A 14,339-nucleotide genomic window follows, 5' to 3' on the forward strand; every position below is an offset into this window, starting at 1 on the left:
GAGTATGTTGTTCAAAACGTTGCGGAATGATGACACGTACGTGTGACGTCACGGACTGTTAGGAAATATTAGTGCTGCACCACTCGCGGCTAATAGTCGTCTGCTTTAACCGCATAATTACACAGTATTTTGGACATCTGTGTTGCTGAATCTTTTGCAATTTGTTCATTTAATAATGAACTCTATAAAGAACAATGCTGTTGGTGGAAAGCGGTGGATTGCAGCTGTCTTTAGCACCGAGAAACAGCCGGTGTTTCTTTGTGTGTTGTGAAGCAGAGCGGTCAAGCGAACATGTTTTCTCTACGTCAACCAGCCTGTTTTTGGATGGGGAAATTGTGATATATATCTTACCGGAGAAATCATTGGATTATTCGTCGTCCTGCAGCAGCAGTAGCTGTGAACTTGGCTCCTCGGCTTTTCTCTGAGACACTTCGTGTTCACCGCAGCCATCCGACCTCGAGGTATGTCTTTACAATCTTTAAAATCTCACTAAAACACTATTAAAACAATAAGCAGATAAGGGATCTTCCAGAATTATCCTAGTAAATGTATCTAATTACATCTGAAAAGATCACACTGCCGTCACTTTTTTTTTTTTCTTCTAATCCTTCACTATCGACTAATTGGGACGGCGTGGCGCAGTGGGAGAGTGGCCGTGCGCAACCCGAGGGTCCCGGGTTCAAATCCCACCTAGTACCAACCTCGTCACGTCCGTTGTGTCCTGAGCAAGACACTTCACCCTTGCTCCTGATGGATGCTGGTTGGCGCCTTGCATGGCAGCTCCCTCCATCAGTGTGTGAATGTGTGTGTGAATGGGTAAATGTGGAAGTAGTGTCAAAGCGCTTTGAGTACCTTGAAGGTAGAAAAGCGCTATACAAGTACAACCCATTTATTTATCATTTATCAATATCCTATTCACGAATCTTTCATCCTCGCTCAATCTAATGGGGAAATTGTTGCTTTCTCGGTCCGAATTGCTCTTACTGCTGGTGGCTCCCATTAAAAACAATGGAATATGTGTGGAGCCTTGCAACCAGTGACGTCACGCGCACATACTTCCGGTAAAGGTATTAGAGACCAAAAGTTGAGAACTTTATGGTCGATGTTCTCTACTAAATCCTTTCAGCAAAAATATGGCAATATCGAGAAATGATCAAATATGACAATTAGAATGGACCTGATATCCTCGTTTAAATAAGAAAATCTCATTTCAGTAGGCCTTTAAGATTTCATCATTGATATATAAACTAGTAGTGGGTTTCAGTAGGATTTAAATAAAAGTTATGACTAAAACCCAATTGTTATTGTTATGATAATTATTAATGAACCATCAGAGAGCAAGCTAACCAGATCACGTGGTTATAAAATGCGGAAGTTGCCTGAAACAGGGTTTTTTTCTGTTTTTTTTCTCAATATGTGCCGGTATATAATTAAACAAATCATGTGTACACGAAACACAGACAGTGTCTAAAGTGCCTCTCACATGGTTGAAACAGGAGTCTTGATAATCGCATCGGAGCCTCGTCGTCGCGGTCCTCCTCCCAGCTGAGCCCCGCTCTCACATCACTGTGAGTGAACACCTGAGGTCCCGCCCACCCCCAGCCTCCCTGCCTTCTCTATGGCTGTTTTTTTTAATTATTCAAAAAGTCGCGCTCTGATTGGCTGCGATCGCCGCCCCCGAAATATCATAAAGGATATCCTTTGGAAGTTGTTAAGGGGAATAAGTGGTGAAGGAAAAAAGAGCGCGGACTTCAGGGCACATCTAAACCGGGATAGGGACTCTTCCTGTCTTCATGCTGGAGTTTTTTCCCTTCACATCTGTGAGTACCTATTAAAGCTGTTAAAATGATGTGCTAGAAGAGACAATATAAAGTTTATTTTAAGTTTATGTACCGTATTTATTTGAATTGCCGCCTGGGCTCTAATTAATTGAAAACCTCTTCTCATTCCTGCGCTTACCAAAGGCATGTGGTAAAAGTAAGCATGCGCTAATTAATTTAAAACCTTTTCTCACTACGGCACTCATTAAAGGTATGCAGTAAAAAATTGAGTGTGATGTAAGCTTGGACCTTAAATCCTACTGAATAGCTCTTAATCTTCTTACCTTTATGCGATTTCAAATCACCGGTATTGAAATCAGCCTCCTCCATTTTGAAAATGCTGACAGGGGAATTTCACTCGTGACGTCACGAGTTTGACCAGGCGGTAATACTAATAATGCGCTAATTATTTTGGGAACCGAGTTTGACCCGGCAGTAATTCAAATCAGTCGCATACTATATACCCTGCGGAAATTCAAGGAAATACGGTATTTGGTAAAACTTAGAATTATTTAATTATTGGGACACTGCTTCTTGCAGATTTATAGAAGGTGCAATAAAGTTATGTGTGTATCGGAAAAGTTTTTATTGCCGTTGTTTGAGAACGGGTTCACAAACTAGGAATTTTACTTGGCGCAATCGTGCAACATAAAAGACATATAACACAGAATAGAATAACATGAAGTATGAAGTCAATTTAGTTAATTCCCTCATTAAAAAAAAATCTACACACATTTGTTTAAGTTATACCACAAAATCTTTGCCAAGTAGTTGTGTTTTAATATTGTTTACTATGTTAATCCAAATCGAATGAAATGCATGCAGGGTCATAGGTCAATGTTGTGACTTATGCTACTTTTAGAATGTGAATTTTTATGGATGTACAGAATATGCATTACTCCAGTGGTTCTCAACCTTTTTTCAGTGATGTACCCCCTGTGAACATTTTTTTTAATTCAAGTACCCCCTAATTAGAGGAAAGCATTTTTGGTTGAAAAAAAGAGATAAAGAAGTAAAATACAGCACTATGTCATCAGTTTCTGATTTATTAGATTGTATAACAGTGCAAAATATTGCTTATTTGTAGTGGTCTTTCTTGAACTATTTGGGAATAAAAGATGTAAAAATAACTAAAAACTTGTTGAAAAATAAACAAGTGATTCAATTATAAATAAAGATTTCTGCACATAAAAGTAATCATCAACTTAAAGTGCCCTCTTTGGGGATTGTAATGGAGATCCATCTAGATTCATGAACTTAATTCTAAACACTTATTCACAAAAAATAAACAATTAACATAAATATTTATGAAACATGTCCACAAAAAAATCTAGCTGTCAACACTGAATATTGCACTGTTGCATTTATTTTCACAGTTTATGAACTTACATTCATATTTTGTTGAAGTATTATTCAATAAATATATTTATAAAGGATTTTTGCTATTTTTTGAATATTTAAAAAAAATCTCATGTACCCCTTGGCATACCTTCAAGTACCCCCAGGGGTACGCGTACCCCCATTTGAGAACCACTGCATTACTCTATATACAGGACATTTTGGTTATCAGTATACCATCTTTAATGCCTTTTAGTGATATTATTTTTGTTTTTTTTAAATATTTTGTAAATTAAAGTTAATGTACTAATGATTATCAGACACACACTAGATGTGGCGAAATGTGTCCTCTGCATTTGACCCATCCTCTTTGTTCACCCCGTGGGAGGTGAGGGGAGCAGTGGGCAGCAGTGGTGCCACGCCCGGTAACCATATTTGGTGATTTAACCCCCAATTCCTACCCTTGATGCTGAGTACCAAGCAGGGAGGCAATGGGTACCATTTTTATAGTCTTTGGTTTGACTCGGCCGGGGTTTAAACTCAAAATTGTTATTATTTTACAAAAAAATGTTGAAAGGCATGCATAATTAAAAGACTGATGACTGATGCTAAATGTGGCTTATAAAAAAGGAAAAAAAAAAAAATAAATATATGATACACTGTATTTAACATGATAACTTACTATATTGTTCAAACTATAAATTGTGATATAACATTTTTTAAAGTTATATTACTATGTTAATGTAAATCTAATGAAATGCATGCAGGGTCATAGATCAATGTTGTGACTTATACTACTTTCATAATGAGAATTTTTATGGATGTACAGAATATGCATTACTCTATATACAGGTAATGTTGGTTATTAGTACACACGCTTTGTATTCATTTTAGTGATATTATTTTTGATTATTTGTAATATTTAGTATATTGTTAATATTTGACAAAAACATTTGAAAGGCATGCATACTCAAAAGTGATGACTGATGCGAAATTTGGCTTATAAAAAAAAAAGGAAAACATTTAAATAAATACATTATATACAGTATATACCATGGGTGTCAAACTCTGGCCCGCGGGCCATATCTGGCCCGCCGTGTAATTTAATTTGGCCCTTGAGGCAATATCAATTTAGCATTAGAGCTGGCCCGCCGGTGTTACAGCGTCGGTGCCGCTGTAACAACGCATTCACCGCTAAGACACATACTTGACAACCCTCCTAATTTTCCCGGTAGACTCCCGTAGTTCAGCGCCCCTCCCGAAAATCTCCCGGGGCAACCATTCTCCCGAATTTCTACCGATTTCCACCTGGACAACTATATTGGGGGCGTGCATTTAAGGCACTGCCTTTAGCGTTCTCTACAACCTGTCGTCACGTCCGATTTTCCTCCATACTAACAGCGTGTAACATAGTATTTGTGGCTTTTACACACACACACACACACACACACACACACACACACACACACACACACAAGTGAATGCAAGGCATACTTGGTCAACAGCCATACAGGTCACACTGAGGGTGGCTGTATAAACAACTTTAGCACTGTTTATATGCGCCACACTGTGAACCCACAGCAAACAAGAATGACAAACACATTTCGGGTGAACATCCGCACCGTAACACAACAGAACAAATACCCAGACCCCCTTGCAGCACTAACACTTCCGGGAAACTTCCAGCAAACTGACCAATAATTAACGTTTTATTCATGCATTTCCTCTTGCTACTTCAAGGCTTGAATGTTTGGTTCATTCATTATTGTTATTTTATTTTCAAATGTATTATTAGCCTGTGGAAAAAAATGATATTTACCTCAGAAGATTGCAAATAGAAAAAAAGGCGTAACATTTTTATTTAAATTATATTTGATATGCCATTGATATTTTTTTAATTATTATTATTATTATTTGAAACTGGATTTTGCATGTCACTAAAGTTATATAAGCCTTGCCTTTAGCGTTCTCTACAACCTGTCGTCACGTCCGCTTTTCCTCCATACTAACAGCGTGTCACATAGTATTTGTGGCTTTTACACACACACACACACACACACACACACACACACACACACACACACACACACACACGCACAAGTGAATGCAATGCATACTTGGTCAACAGCCATACAGGTCACACTGAGGGTGGCCGTATAAACAACTTTAGCACTGTTACAAATATGCGCCACACTGTGAACCCACACCAAACAAGAATGACAAACACATTTCGGGTGAACATCCGCACCGTAACACAACAGAACAAATACCCAGAACCCCTTGCAGCACTAACTCTTCCGGGAAACTTCCAGCAAACTGACCAATAATTAACGTTTTGTTCATGCATTTTCTCTTGCTACTTCAAGGCTTGAATGTTTGGTTCATTCATTATTTGTATTTTATTTTCAAATGTATTATTAGCTTTGGAAAAAAAATGATATTTACCTCAGAAGATTGCAAATAGAAAAAAAGGCATAGCATTTTTATTTAAATTTTATTTGATATGCCATTGATATTTTTTTTGTTATTATTATTATTATTTGAAACTGGATTTTGCATGTCACTAAAGTTATATAAGCCTTGCCTTTAGCGTTCTCTACAACCTGTCGTCACGTCCGCCCTTCCTCCATACTAACAGCGTGTCACATAGTATTTGTGGCTTTTACACACACACACACACACACACACACACACACACACACACGCACACGTGAATGCAAGGCATACTTGGTCAACAGCCATACAGGTCACACTGAGGGTGGCTGTATAAACAACTTTAGCACTGCTACAAATATGCGCCACACTGTGAAACCACACCAAACAAGAATGACAAACACATTTCGGGTGAACATCCGCACCGTAACACAACAGAACAAATACCCAGAAACCCTTGCAGCACTAACTCTTCCGGGAAACTTCCAGCAAACTGACCAATATTTAACGTTTTGTTCATGCATTTTCTCTTGCTACTTCAAGGCTTGAATGTTTGCTTCATTCATTATTGTTATTTAATTATCGAATGTATTATTAGCCTGTGGGAAAAAAATTGATATTTACCTCAGAAGATTGCAAGTAGAAAAAAGGCATAACATTTGTATTTAGATTTTATTTGATATGCAATTGATATTTTTTTAATTATTATTATTATTATTTGAAACTGGATTTTGCATGTCACTAAAGTTATACAAGCCTTGCCTTTAGCGTTCTCTACAACCTGTCGTCACGTCCGCTTTTCCTCTATACTAACAGCGTGTCACATAGTATTTGTGGCTTTTACACACACACACACACACACACACACACACACACACACACACACACACACATGCACAAGTGAATGCAAGGCATACTTGGTCAACAGTCATACAGGTCACACTGAGGGTGGCTGTATAAACAACTTTAGCACTGTTACAAATATGCGCCACACTGTGAACCCACACCAAACAAGAATGACAAACACATTTCGGGTGAACATCGGCACCGTAACACAACAGAACAAATACCCAGAACCCCTTGCAGCACTAACTCTTCCGGGAAACTTCCAGCAAACTGACCAATAATTAACGTTTTATTCATGCATTTTCTCTTGCTACTTCAAGGCTTGAATGTTTGCTTCATTCATTATTGTTATTTAATTTTCAAATGTATTAGTAGCCTGTGGAAAAAAAATAGATATTTACCTCAGAAGATTGCAAACAGAAAAAAAGGCATAACATTTTTATCTAAATTTTATTTGATATGCCATTGATATTTTTTCAGTTATTATTATTATTATTTGAAACTGGATTTTGCATGTCACTAAAGTTATACAAGCCTTGCCTTTAGCGTTCTCTACAACCTGTCGTCATGTCCGCTTTTCCTCCATACTAACAGCGTGTCACGTAGTATTTGTGGCTTTTACACACACACACACACACGGACCAGTGAATGCAATGCATACTTGGTCAACAGCCGTACAGGTAACACTGAGGGTGGCTGTATAAACAACTTTAGCACTGTTACAAATATGCGCCACACTGTGAACCCACACCAAACAAGAATGACAAACACATTTTGGGTGAACATCCGCACCGTAACACAACAGAACAAATACCCAGAACCCCTTGCTGCACTAACTCTTCCGGGAAACTTCCAGCAAACTGACCAATAATTAACGTTTTGTTCATGCATTTTCTCTTGCTACTTCAAGGCTTGAATGTTTGGTTCATTCATTATTGTTATTTTATTTTCAAATGTATTATTAGCTTTGGAAAAAAATGCTATTTACCTCAGAAGATTGCGAATACCAAAAAAGGCATAACATTTTTATTACATTTTATTTGAAATGCCATTGATATTTTTTTAAATTATTATTATTATTATTTGAAACTGGATTTTGCATGTCACTAAAGTTATATAAGCCTTGCCTTTAGCGTTCTCTACAACCTGTCGTCACGTCCGCTTTTCCTCCATAGTAACAGCGTGTCACATAGTATTTGTGGCTTTTACACACACACACACACACACACACACACACACACACACACACACACACACACACACACACACACACACACACACGCACAAGTGAATGCAAGGCATACTTGGTCAACAGCCATACAGGTCACACTGAGGGTGGCTGTATAAACAACTTTAGCACTGTTACAAATATGCGCCACACTGTGAACCCACACCAAACAAGAATGACAAACACATTTCGGGTGAACATCCGCAACCGTAACACAACAGAACAAATACCCAGAACCCCTTGCAGCACTAACACTTCTGGGAAACTTCCAGCAAACTGACCAATAATTAACGTTTTATTCATGCATTTTCTCTTGCTACTTCAAGGCTTGAATGTTTGCTTCATTCATTATTGTTATTTTATTTTCAAATGTATTATTAGCTTTGGAAAAAAAATGATATTTACCTCAAAAGATTGCAAATACAAAAAAAGGCATAACATTTTTATTCAATTTTATTTGATATGCCATTGATATTTTTTTTTAATTATTATTATTATTATTTGAAACTGGATTTTGCATGTCACTAAAGTTATATAAGCCTTGCCTTTAGCGTTCTCTACAACCTGTCGTCTCGTCCGCTTTTCCTCCATACTAACAGCGTGTCACATAGTATTTGTGGCTTTTACACACACACACACACACACACACACACACACGCACAAGTGAATGCAAGGCATACTTGGTCAACAGCCATACAGGTCACACTGAGGGTGGCTGTATAAACAACTTTAGCACTGCTACAAAAATGCGCCACACTGTGAACCCACACCAAACAAGAATGACAAACACATTCCGGGTGAACATCCGCACCGTAACACAACAGAACAAATACCCAGAACCCCTTGCAGCACTAACTCTTCCGGGAAACTTCCAGCAAACTGACCAATAATTAACGATTTATTCATGCATTTCCTCTTGCTACTTCAAGGCTTGAATGTTTGCTTCATTCATTATTGTTATTTTATTTTCAAATGTATTATTAGCCTGTGGAAAAAAAAAGATATTTACCTCAGAAGATTGCAAATAGAAAAAAAGGCATAACATTTTTATTTAGATTTTATTTGATATGCCATTGATATTTTTTTAATTATTATTATTATTATTTGAAACTGGATTTTGCATGTCACTAAAGTTATATAAGCCTTGCCTTTAGCGTTCTCTACAACCTGACGTCACGTCCGCTTTTCCTCTATACTAACAGCGTGTCACATAGTATTTGTGGCTTTTACACACACACACACACACACACACACACACACACACACACACACACACACACACACACACACACACACACACTCACACACACACACAAGTGAATGCAAGGCATACTTGGTCAACAGCCATACAGGTCACACTGAGGGTGGCTGTATAAATAACTTTAATACTGTTACAAATATGCGCCACACTGTGAACCCACACCAAACAAGAATGACAAACACATTTCGGGTGAACATCCGCAACCGTAACACAACAGAACAAATACCCAGAACCCCTTGCAGCACTAACTCTTCCGGGAAACTTCCAGCAAACTGACCAATAATTAACGTTTTATTCATGCATTTTCTCTTGCTACTTCAAGGCTTGAATGTTTGGTTCATTCATTATTGTTATTTTATTTTCAAATGTATTATTAGCCTGTGGAAAAAAATTGATATTTACCTCAGAAGATTGCAAATACAAAAAAGGCATAACATTTTTATTTAGATTTTATTTGAAATGCCATTGATATTTTTTTAGTTATTATTATTATTATTTGAAACTGGATTTTGCATGTCACTAAAGTTATATAAGCCTTGCCTTTAGCCTTCTCTACAACCTGTCGTCATGTCCAATTTTCCTCCATACTAACAGCGTGTCACATAGTATTTGTGGCTTTTACACACACACACACACACAAGTGAATGCAAGGCATACTTGGTCAACAGCCATACAGGTCACACTGAGGGTGGCTGTATGAACAACTTTAGCACTGTTACAAATACGCGCCACACTGTGAACCCACACCAAACAAGAATGACAAACACATTTCGGGTGAACATCCGCAACCGTAACACAACAGAACAAATACCCAGAACCCCTTGCAGCACTAACACTTCCGGGAAACTTCCAGCAAACTGACCAATAATTAACGTTTTATTCATGCATTTTCTCTTGCTACTTCAAGGCTTGAATGTTTGGTTCATTCATTATTGTTATTTTATTTTCAAATGTATTATTAGCCTGTGGAAAAAAAATTGATATTTACCTCAGAAGATTGCAAATACAAAAAAAGGCATAACATTTTTATTTAGATTTTATTTGAAATGCCATTGATATTTTTTTAGTTATTATTATTATTATTTGAAACTGGATTTTGCATGTCACTAAAGTTATATAAGCCTTGCTTGTTCAATATTTAATGCAAAACTTGTTTGGGTCCCTATTAAAAGGTTATTTTGTTCAACCTTGGCCCGCGGCTTTGTTCCGTTTAAAATTTTGGCCCACTCTGTATTTGAGTTTGACACCCCTGCTATATACTATATATTGTTCAAACTATAAACTGTGTTGTAAGTATTGTTCCCTGGAGGAGCCGCTATAGCCATTGATGGATAAATCAGAGCTTCACTTTAATGGTGGATGTTGATTACCGAGAGTGAAAGTTAAGTGTCATTGGCAGGGACTAGTCCAGCCCGGTGTGTGTTTGTACGCTCTGCAGCAGGGGGGGGTGTCCTTCACAGCAAAAAGAGACGGTGCGAGAGCGTGTTTTGAAATTGAACGTCTCCCACCGGCTCTTTGTCGCAGTGTTATCAGGATCAGAGCTGAGCATGAACGCTCCACAAGGCACATGCTGATGCTGCACGCTGCCGTAATGGCCTCTTAATGCCGGTATAAATAACCCAAAGTGAAAACATTTCTCCAGGCCTTAGACGACACATTATCCCGGAGGCTATTTTATGGTATTTGACTGTTTTTACCTAAAAAAAAAAAAAAATATGCTTCTTGTTCGTACTCAGGCGGCGGTGAGATAGCGAGAAGACGTTATGTCCTCAAAACCAATAGAGTAGAGAGAACGGTCTGTGACCACTTACACTTGGAGAGATGTTCTAAGTTCAACTGAAAAGTGGAAATTCACTGTGACGAATACAGGCTGGATGTCCTTGAGTGGACAAGACATCTCCCTACTATTTTGTCAATGCAGCTCCCCTGTGGGTTTCACACTTCCTTCCCCCGACTGAATTATTAGGGACGACTTTACGTCCTGTCTCATAGCAAATTGCAGCCCCTTTCCTATTTCAAGATTAATGCTTGATGTATTCTATCTAAGGCAGGGGTCGGCAACCCAAATCGTTGAAAGAGCCATATTGGATCAAAAATACAAACAACTGTATGGAGCCGCAAAAAATGAAAAGCAGTATATAAGTTTTATAATGAAGACAACACATAACGTAACTCAATCAATCAATCAATGTTTACTTATATAGCCCTAAATCACTAGTGTCTCAAAGGGCTGCACAAACCACCATGACATCCTCGGTAGGCCCACATAAGGGCAAGGAAAACTCACACCCAGTGGGACATCGGTGACAATAATGACTATGAGAACCTTAGAGAGGAGGAAAGCAATGGATGTCGAGCGGGTCTAACATGATACTGTGAAAGTTCAATCCACAATGGATCCAACACAGTCGCGAGAGTCCAGTCCAAAGCGGATCCAACACAGCAGCGAGAGTCCCGTTCACAGCGGAGCCAGCAGGAAACCATCCCAAGCGGAGGCGGATCAGCAGCGCAGAGATGTCCCCAGCCGATACACAGGCAAGCAGTACATGGCCACCGGATCGGACCGGACCCCCTCCACAGGGGAGAGTGGGACATAGAAGAAAAAGAAAAGAAACAGCAGATCAACTGGTCTAAAAAGGAGGTCTATTTAAAGGCTAGAGTATACAAATGAGTTTTAAGGTGAGACTTAAATGCTTCTACTTTTGAAGTGTCTATATTAGCTATAAGAGCCTACTATCAAAACGACTACGTGTCGCAGGCTGAAGCAAATCTTCGTTGACAGAAATTTTGAAAATTAATACTTATTCTACGCATTTTTACGACATTATACACCAGGGGTAGGGAGCCTATGGCTCGCGAGCCAGATGTCAATCAATCAATGTTTATTTATATAGCCCCAAATCACAAATGTCTCACAAATCATTACGACTATGACATCCTCGGAAGAACCCACAAAAGGGCAAGGAAAACTCACACCCAGTGGGCAGGGAGAATTCACATCCAGTGGGACGCCAGTGACAATGCTGACTATGAGAAACCTTGGAGAGGACCTCAGATGTGGGCAACCCCCCCACTTTAGGGGACCGAAAGCAATGGATGTCGAGCGGGTCTAACATGATACTGTGAAAGTTCAATCCATAGTGGCTCCAACACAGCCGCGACAGTTCAGTTGAAAGCGGATCCAAGACAGCAGCGAGAGTCCCGTCCGCAGGAAACCATCCCAAGCGGAGGCGGATCAGCAGCGTAGAGATGTCCCCAACCGATACACAGGCGAGCGGTCCATCCTGGGTCTCGACTCTGGACAGCCAGTACTTCATCCATGGTCATCGGACCGGACCCCCTCCACAAGGGAGGGGGGGGACATAGGAGAAAAAAGAAAAGAAGCGGCAGATCAACTGGTTTAAAAAAGGAGGTCTATTTAAAGGCTAGAGTATACAAATGAGTTTTAAGGTGAGACTTAAATGTTTCTACTGAGGTGGCATCTCGAACTGTTACCGGGAGGGCATTCCAGAGTACTGGAGCCCGAACGGAGAACGCTCTATAGCCCGCTGACTTTTTTTGGGCTCTAGGAATCACTAATAAGCCGGAGTCTTTTGAACGCAGATTTCTTGTATTGTACATATGGTACAATACAATCGGCAAGATAGGATGGAGCTAGACCGTGTAGTATTTTATACGTAAGTAGTAAAACCTTAAAGTCACATCTTAAGTGCACAGGAAGCCAGTGCAGGTGAGCCAGTACAGGCGTAATGTGATCAAACTTTCTTGTTCTTGTCAAAAGTCTAGCAGCTGTGGCAGATGTGGCTCTTTTGATGCATCTGACTCTCGGATAAATCTGAGCTGACATTGCTTAACACGATAAATAATGAATAATTCCACTTGCAATCACAGTGTTAAAAATAACGTTCAAAATATAAAATATTGTCATGCATTTTTATGTTCCAGAAGTTGGTAAAAAGTCATTTATTTATTATTGGTTAGTGTGGGGCTTGCCCAACCAGGGGGTTCTTCAGACCACCAAGCACTGACATGAGAGCCTGTTTCAGGGTTACAATATTGTTTTATTTTTCAATAAGTCTCTCAGTTGCTTTCCAGCAATTGTCTTTTTCTCTTTCGTTCTGGCTCGCGCTCTGGTTTCTAGCCCCAAGCCGGTCTCTCCTCCTGGCTGCTGCTTATAACATAGCGACAGGTGATCAGATAAAAAGGCCCAGGTGGGCCGTCTGCGCACCTGTCGCTGAATTCGGGGCCGGTCCTGGCAACACCCTGCTTCCCTGCAGGCCCGCAGGCCACGCCCCCTCCACAGTTAGCTTCAGAATAACAATGTTATTACAAAGAATAAGAGACCTCTCTATAAATGTTGGTCTTTCTTAAAAATGCACGTGTTTTGTTGTGTTCAGTGTTAGAAAAAATATTATATGGCTCTTACGGAAATACATTTTAAAATATTTGGCTTCTTGGCTCTCTCAGCCAAAAAGGACCCCGACCCCTGTTATACACCTATAGAGGTAACTCCTGGAAATTACTGGCTTTTAATGACCTTAGGCAGTGGTGTCAAACTCATTTTTATCTCAGGGGCCGCATGGAGGAAAATCCATTTCCATGTGGGCCGGACAAAATCATGGCATAATAACTTAAAAATACAACTACGACAACTTCAGCTTATTTCCTTTGTTTTACTTCGGCCCAAAATAGAACAAGCACATTCTGAAAATGTACACATTACAAATATACTCCTGACACACTTCAAGTTAGTTGAAAATTCAGAGGGAAAAATATTGGTGCAGTTTTAAAATTGCCATGAATAACACAATGGACTTAAAACAATTACATCTTAAGTCACAGCCCATCTAGGATTGAACAAAAAACAAAAAGCATAGATAAAAACTATTATTAACTACTTCATTTATCATTTGCGGTTATTAATCCTGTGCTAACCCAACAAACCCTACAAACTAACGAAGAAATTCAAGAGGGCTGAGTTACTCCCTGCCTTCTGGGCATCATAAAAGCTGTGCAATGCCATCCATCCATCCATTTTCTACCGCTTATTCCCTTTGGGGTCGCGAAGAGCGCTGGTGCCTATCTCAGCTACAATCGGGCGGAAGGTGGCGTACACCCTGGACAAATTACCAATTCATCGCAGGGCAAACGCTGTGCAATATGTGAACAATTTCAACAAACCAAAAACAAAAACTTAAAAGACTGACATGACAGCATTGTAGTAAATCTCACATGGTTCACTTTCTTTAAGTTTTTTTAAAACTAGTTTTACATTGGGTCGAGGGGGAATAATCGCAGCCCCGCTTTATCATGTGATTCTTGCTTGGTATACTTGCTCGAACCCGGTATAAACTATTTGTGTGCCTAACAGAATTGCTATTGTGACATCCAGTGGACACATTTAGAACAACGG

At 39.3% G+C, this 14,339-nt stretch overlaps 1 protein-coding gene across 1 annotated transcript in view; it reads left to right on the forward strand.

Annotated features, from left to right (window-relative positions):
* Positions 1–1,569: 1,569 nt before the first annotated feature.
* crtac1b (cartilage acidic protein 1b) overlaps positions 1,570–14,339 on the forward strand; it is a 143,438-nt gene continuing 130,668 nt past the window's right edge. Inside the window, exon 1 of the mRNA XM_061909917.1 lies at positions 1,570–1,820. Within this exon, the coding sequence (XP_061765901.1) occupies positions 1,794–1,820 (27 nt within the window). The 5' untranslated portion in view covers positions 1,570–1,793. The remainder of the gene's footprint in view (positions 1,821–14,339) is intronic.

Source organism: Nerophis ophidion, linkage group LG09 (assembly GCF_033978795.1).
Source record: "Nerophis ophidion isolate RoL-2023_Sa linkage group LG09, RoL_Noph_v1.0, whole genome shotgun sequence".
NCBI lineage: Eukaryota > Metazoa > Chordata > Actinopteri > Syngnathiformes > Syngnathidae > Nerophis > Nerophis ophidion.